Source organism: Phytophthora parasitica, assembly GCF_000247585.1.
Source record: "Phytophthora parasitica INRA-310 unplaced genomic scaffold supercont2.1, whole genome shotgun sequence".
In the NCBI taxonomy this organism is placed as follows: Eukaryota; Oomycota; class Peronosporomycetes; order Peronosporales; family Peronosporaceae; genus Phytophthora; species Phytophthora nicotianae.
Window position 1 is genome coordinate 158,455 of NW_008634126.1, and position 7,501 is coordinate 165,955.

At 47.0% G+C, this 7,501-nt stretch overlaps 3 protein-coding genes across 3 annotated transcripts; 2 read left to right on the forward strand and 1 right to left on the reverse strand.

The window, feature by feature from the left end:
• Positions 1 to 509: 509 nt before the first annotated feature.
• Positions 510 to 891, forward strand: PPTG_20634 (hypothetical protein; the record flags this gene model as incomplete). Its single annotated transcript, XM_008892831.1, has 2 exons — positions 510 to 532; positions 627 to 891. The coding sequence occupies 2 exons, from the start codon at positions 510 to 512 to the stop codon at positions 889 to 891; spliced, it is 288 nt and encodes a 95-aa protein (XP_008891079.1).
• A 4,985-nt stretch (positions 892 to 5,876) lies between these two features.
• PPTG_00022 (hypothetical protein) lies at positions 5,877 to 6,142 on the reverse strand (the record flags this gene model as incomplete). The annotated part of the gene is made up of 2 exons (XM_008891390.1): positions 5,877 to 6,018; positions 6,078 to 6,142. 2 exons carry the CDS (start codon positions 6,140 to 6,142, stop codon positions 5,877 to 5,879), a joined length of 207 nt encoding a protein of 68 aa, XP_008889638.1.
• A 963-nt stretch (positions 6,143 to 7,105) lies between these two features.
• On the forward strand, positions 7,106 to 7,402 carry PPTG_20635 (hypothetical protein; the record flags this gene model as incomplete). Its single annotated transcript, XM_008892832.1, has 1 exon — positions 7,106 to 7,402. One exon carries the CDS (start codon positions 7,106 to 7,108, stop codon positions 7,400 to 7,402), a length of 297 nt encoding a protein of 98 aa, XP_008891080.1.
• Positions 7,403 to 7,501: the final 99 nt, after the last annotated feature.

Below are 7,501 nucleotides of genomic sequence, written 5' to 3' on the forward strand. Positions count from 1 at the left end.
TCAAGTGCCGCAAGGATCATTACCGGACAACAAAAGTTTCTACGTGGTCATCCACAAGCTTCCACCAAATACAACTGCTGCCTTGCAACCGATGGATCAAGGGATCATCAAGTGCCTCAAGGATCATTACCGGACAACAAAGCAAGAAGCGGAGCTGGACATGTTCTATCAGGGCGAAAACTATAAACCAGTCGATATTTATACAGCCATGAAGTGGTGCTCAGAAGGCTGGTCTGGTGTTTCGACGAAGACAACTAGAAACTGCTGGAGTCACAGCGGAAAGATGGATCTGCGATTTCTATTGAATTAAAGTAATAAAAAACAGTACACTTGGCCCATCTGCGTTCCTGCATAATTTTCGCCGTTAACAGACTCTATATGGCCTGCCCTGTCGAAAACGAGATGCACCACTGTATTTTGACAGCATTTGAGCGTTGGCCTTCATGAAGATGACATTGACGCAAAAATGCTCAATTATTTTTGTGATTTTTCGACTCTTATTGAAGATAATGGGCTCAGAAAGCTTATTGGGGTAGGAAACACTGCTGAAGTCGGATATAACAACCGAATGAAGCTCCGGTGCACTGTTATCATTGACAATTTGGAGCCAAAAATTCTTCGAGAAGGTGTCCAGCGGATGTGAAGTACGAATGCCGTGAAGTGAAGCGCAACGACTTCGTATACTTGTTTTGTATGGTTAAGGAGAAGGCTCGTGCCCAGCACGGGTATCATGTGCTTGCACAGGAGCATAATGTTAAGTCAAGCTTTGCCAAAGGACAAGTCGACTGCCGGATCACCAAGTCGGGCACCAAGCCTGAACACAACAAAGCAGCGGCTGGAACTGGGGCTCTACGGGTATTGGTGGATCTGGTGGTGGTACCAATCCCATAAATGTCAAGAAGTAGACCTCGCTCCCAAGACTGATTGCTGGCATTGCAAGGGATCCAACTGGCCAAGCAGTTGTCCGTCGGCACGTGAAGCTGACAAAGCCCGAGTGATGGAATCGACGAGGGCGGGTCAAGAACGTCGGAATCACTCCGACACCAAGTGAAGCCACGGTATCTGACCTCTTGACCAATCCTTACCTTACCGATACCGGTTCTGAGGAAACTTGGCTTCCTTGCAACATTTGGAAGACCTCAAGAAGCTCGAAGCTGAGTGTGACGTGCTCGCGATTTGGGAGCTGGAACTCCCGAAAACCAACGTGTATTGAACAGTGTTGGTTGTTTTGATGTAGATTGTAAAGTGAGCTATCTATTCTAATTCGCATACGCGTTCGCCTGCCACCTCGGCAGTCCAGGGGATATCGCCTTTGTAACTTCTATTGATTGCACCCAACTGCAACCAGTAACAACATCTGTGTCCTTGCTTGTCTTCTGCGGCAGCAACTGCAGGATGAACAATGAGCCTTGTTGCAGATCTGCTTAACTAAAGCCGAACAGTGAGCCTGCCAACTACGTTGGCTGCGGGTTGGAGGAGCTGTCGTAAGATGTGAGCTTGATACCATCACACTGTCCCCCCAAGCTTTCCAACGCCGTATTTGCTGCCTCCTCTAACTTCATAGTACATTTGATCGTTGACTAGTCGAATATAAAATCCAGAGAATTTGTCTTGTCGCATTTGGGCATAACCAGTCCATTAACTTGAAGTGTTACAGGTAGCTATCCATAAGATTTGCACAATCAGCTACGACCCAATCAGACCACATCGATCCGTATTTCAACCAATCATAGAGTCGAAAAGGTATAATGTTGAATTGTATTGTCATTCGGCATCCGAACGCGCTAAAGCTTGCTCATCGTATCCACTAATACCAAAGCCAAATTCTCCATTGGTATCGTAAACCAGAACGTTGCCATTCGCTGATAAACGCAACCACCTCTCCAACTCGATCATCGTTTTTCGAAGGATATAGTCATTGCTTAGGTTCTGTTGGACTTAGAGCGCTGGCGCTTCTTGTTATCAATAGCACTCATCACAGCGCGTAATAAAAGGTCGTCTGTTGAGCTCGTAGCGTATTCCAGGAGAAGCTGAGGAACATCTTCACTCATCGTCTTAATAGGTTTCCAGGAGTCTTCGATGGGTTCGAGACCAAACCACTTGACTTTGACCTTATAGCTCTGCATGTCTGGATTTAACCGATGTTCCACAAACGCTTCTACTGCAAGCAGAGTACCTTGCGACGCGATATGGTCGATCAATTCTTCATTAACGTTGAGAGAGTCACCTGCGTGAAATTTCAATCGAGATGGATGTACATCCATCGTAGTACCAATCATTAAATGCTCTACCGTAAAGTAGTAGTCTGCGCTACCGACTACACGATACGGTCCAACCCACACTACACGCAACTTATTTACGTACAGCTTCTTGTCGACACGTGATCGCAAAACGTAGTCCCCAATTGGGAAGTTGATTGTCTGTTCGTAATGTGATCGCTCTTTGTATCGCTTACTTTGGCGTTGGCGTACATCCTTCACAGCTTTGTGCATACAGTTGATACTTGCTCGTAGCTCAGCGAGGAGCTGCTCTGTTTTTGGCTTCAGCTCTGATAACGTGGCAGCACATCCCTTCCCTCCCGGTAAGAATACACTATCCAGGGTACTGGGGCACGGTAGTCCCGTGAACAACTCGATGGGTGCACGATTTGCTAGTGAAGGTACTGGGGAATGGTTGATACTGGATTGTACAAGTGGTAATAGGTAGGGTCAATCATGCACACTAATCTTGAATTCCAACGCCAGGGCTTTTAAAACTTACAAAATATCTCTGTTCACCCGCTCTACTGAACCGTTCTTCCAAGGTGTATACGCGAGTATGAACTCTTGACGTCCTTTCAACCTTCAGCTTAATTCGGCGATCACTTTGCTCTTAAAGTGTGATCCCGTGTCACTCACCCACACTTCGGTGTACCAAAGTGACTGTACCAGTCTAGCATTCTGCTAGCTGCTACTGCCGAAGTTGGACTACCACACGCCACGAGATCAACAAAGTGTGTAGCTTCATCTTTCAGAACTAAAACGTAGCGTGAAGTACCAAACGATTCACCCAGAGGATAAAAACCCAATGTAATGTCTCGTTGCGTTCAAAAGTGTGATGCGTCTCACTAAATGGTCGGGGTATAATCACTCCACCTTTCACGTGCAAGCACAGTAGGCACTTCGAACAGAAATCGCGAACTATGCTGCTGAGATCACTACTAGAGAACAGTCGGCTAATGTGACTATGCATCACGTGAATACCGCGGTGTCCACTTTGTCCGCAATGTACAATTACCAGTAATCGCTGAATTAGAGCCGTTGCTGTCTTAGGTATCCATATTGTGCCATCCATAATTCACAAGTCATCACTACTAAGAGATGCACCTGCCGGAGAAGTATGCAGGGCTTGTCACATCCAATATCTTCAAGAGTAGGCCACACAAAACTTTCATAATCGAGAGGACGTAGTCGCTTTTCCACAGTCGATGCAATGCTAATAGGTTCACCACGTTTCCGTTTTGGGTGTGTAAATCGTTTTGCTGAGTGTATATGCGCTGCTCTTTGAGCTCCACCACCCCATCTCGAAATTATGTCGGCACAACATTGTGAACACCTGCAATGTGCTCAATAGTATACCAATACTCCAAAAGTTTTATAGACCATCTCAGTAATTTGACGCGAACATGCTTCTTCAACTCTTGGCTGTGGCTCAACAAGTAGATAATGTTTCTATGATCACAATAGAGGCGGAAACCCTGAGGTCCTAATAGTAGGTATTCCAGTCTTTCACACGCGTGAACTATTGGGTGACTCGTTTCAATCGCACCCCAATTCAGCGCGGAACCAGTGAAGGTACCTCCCATGCATACGAGAAGCTCATGCTGCTGCTCCTGAATGAGCAGGTCAGGCTGCCACCGTTCCACCTGTGAAACTACCAGTCCTCATCCGACGTCTGAAGCATCACTGAGAACACACAACTGCTTGGTTGGGTCTGGAAAAGTTAACATCGCTGAGTTACCAAGTAGTTCTTTCACTGATTCAAAACTCGCAACTTCATCGATGGTCAGATCCAATTTGATTCCTGCAGCTGCTCGTTGAGTCCTTTTTGTGCCAGCAAGAGCGATACCAAGACGTTCCTGTAGAGGACGAACTAGCCGAGCATAGTCTACTAGTCCTGATCTCATCCAATTGCTTGACCACAAAAACTGTTGCAACTCCTCAGCGGTAGTTGGAACAGGCATATTCTGCAGAGCTTCTATCCGTTTCGAATCGTGACGAACTCCGTCTCGATTAATTATACACCCACACCAGCGAACTTCAGTTAGAAACAAAGCACTCTTCTTCGGGTTGAGAATTAGACCATGTTCGTCGAGTTTCACTAAAACGGCCTCAATTGCATCCACCAGTTCCTCTGCAGTGTCAGAAAAGACTAACAAATCGTCAATCCATACAATGACGCAGTTGTTCACAAGGTTTCCCAACACCATCCCAATCGTGGACTGAAAATGCAATGCAGCATCAGTGCTACCTTGAGGTACTCCCATCGGTGTAAATACGCCTTTGTCTGTCATGTACGAGAGGATTTCTTGGCAGCTCTTGTCCAAAGGGAGTTGCCAAAAACCCTTAAAAAATCAAACATTGCGTAGTACATCTTGCCCTTACAATGCAAGAGCCACTTCGAGACTTGGTATCACGCCAGCAATCGGCTCAGTTACTGCATTTGTAGGTCGATAGTCTACGGCTTGTCTGAACTCTTTCGAATTTGGCTTACTAACCGGTAGAGCTGGACAACACCATCGACTTTCCCGATTTTCATATACTCAGCCCAGCGACACTAACTTCTTGTTAAAGTCAGCCATGAATTTGGACTTCGCAGGGCTGTATTGGCGGATCTTACAGCGATAGGGTAATCACCTCACACACTACGTGATGCCAAATACTCCAATTGCCGATCCACATCGATACCAAGTTCGGCCAATAATAGTTTACCAACGATGAATTCATCCTCATCGGCTTCGACAATCAAGCATCTCTTAGCATCCTGACATCTCACTGTGCCAGCTGCAGTGTTAAGCGTAATGCGTACGTCAACAGCGTGCGTCGAGGTGACCATACCACCGCCAATAGCTCTAGAAACGATTGGTGCATCCAGTTCGGCAACTACCACGGTCGCATCCTGCTCACAAAGCAGATCGACGTGCTTGCACGAAATGATGTTCGTGTCAGAGACGCTGTCGGCACAGTAAGGCAGCTCGAGTTTTCCGTAAATTAATACCGTCGGGCTGTTCTCATTACTCGTTGTAGACGATATCTCTACACGATTTACCCGAAATCGCTTGTTTTTGTCGTTGCTGGCTGCTTTTTTTACTTTTTCGATCGGCCAAAACGGCTTCCTTTCCGGCTTCGTCAAGATCCGGACACTGGCTGAGTCAGCGATCTTTGCTACTGTGGAAACATCCCGTCCTTGGCTTAGTTTCGCTGGTGCCGTAGACAACGTCGACTGTACAGGTGCAGGGTGAGGAGGGTCGGTAGACTTATGGATTTCTCTGTTTGAGTTAGACCGATTATTCGCCAGTTTGTTGTATTCGCGTGATCGTTGACCATTGTCATACCGGGCCTTTCCTCGCGATGTGCTCGGTTGTTGTTTCCGTTTGTTTAAGAGCTGATACACTATCTCTCGCTCTAACGCTTTCTCCGTCACCAACAAGTACTCAGCATTCTCGTCTGATTTACTACTTGCATCTACGAGGCGAATGTGGGAGTCAACGGATTCGCCCAACGCCGCAGGCTCTAAATGCATCTTGAGGATCTTGCATTTTCCCTTTATCCCCGTTGCAGTAGAAAAATACCTGCCATTCCGTGTTGCATGATGTTTTCATCGCGTGAAATAGTTTATCACACATCCCGTTCCTTCAAGTTCACCTTCAACTCAGGGTTGGAAATCGAATCGACGCCGAGGATCGCGTCATTCATGACGTTACCCACGATCTTATTCAACTCTTCAACAATTCGGTCCTCCGTAACCTCCTCCACATTCCTACCGCATTCAAATTTGCACAACCTGTTGATAAGTTGCCTGTTAAATGAGTTTTTTACGCTTCGTAGCGCTTTCGATTTATCTTCACCAGTGACTGCACAGCGTGCTTCGATGGCGTCTTCATACTCCTGCCGCTCGCGTTTCCACTTCACGAGAGCAAGGTGCGAGACGTCCGTCAAGTAAGGAGGAACAATCGCTGTCGATGACACTAGAATAGCCGTCGTGGCTTGTGTCGTCGCTTCGCCACTCTAGGTACAAGTATTTATCTTGGTAGTCGCCGGTGATACTCGCTCAACTTGATTTGAACAACCGCTGCGAGTTCTATCGTTTGCACGAGAGACTTAAGTTACTTTGTGACGTGCTCGCGATTTGGGAGCTGGAACTCCCGAAAACCAACGTGTATTGAACAGTGTTGGTTGTTTTGATGCAGATTGTAAAGTGAGCTATCTATTCTAATTCGCATACGCGTCCGCCTGCCACCTCGGCAGTCCAGGGGATATCGCCTTAGGAACTTCTATTGATTGCACCCAACTGCAACCAGTAACAACATCTGTGTCCTTGCTTGTCTTCTACGGCAGCAACTGCAGGATGAACAATGAGCCTTGTTGCAGATCTGCTTAACTAAAGCCGAACAGTGAGCCTGCCAACTACGTTGGCTGCGGGTTGGAGGAGCTGTCGTAAGATGTGAGCTTGATACCATCATACTGAGCTAAGCTTAAGATGGAAATGAAAAGTAGCAGCTGACGGTAACATAGTGGAGTACCACGAAACCGTCCAGACTGATCTCCTGTTGCAAACGGCAGCTGATCCATTACACGTTGCTGGCGTCTATCGCAAAGTCATGGAAAGATATGAAGAGGGTTACCTCTTGGGTAACGGCACTCTGGTAGAACATGGGATTGATGTCAACGAGCAACTGTCGCAACTTGCCGCCGGACCTCATCCAGCGGATAAGGACCTTTCGACTTGGGAGTGCCTGATCCATTGCCACCAACTGTAATTCGCTCTATTTTGGATGACATGATGATAGCGGCAGGGTGATAACGGGTTTGTCAAAACCAATTTACGCGTCCTACGATGGACTGTTATGAAGTTTGAGGACGTGTTTCGGGTTGATCTACAGGCGGATCCTGTGACCGATGTCGAGTCTTTTCGAATCACGTTGCGTCCTGATGCTAAACCATTTCGAGCACGTACTCATCGCTACGGATCTACACAGAGTATGTTCGTGCGGAAACATGTGCGGCAGGTGAAGAAGATGGGATTTATCCGCCGAAACAACATGAGTCTTTGGGCATGTGTTACGGTGCCTGTCCAGAAAGTTGCCAGACCAACTGAATTTCTACTAACATTGGTGTTTGTGCGAATGCGGGAACAGTTCTGATTGCTGGGACTGCGTCCGATTTTACTTCGTCGGCGAAAACGTAGCGGGTGCTTATAGGTTTTCTTTTTTTCACATGCCTAGTTGCTTCTCACAGCTACC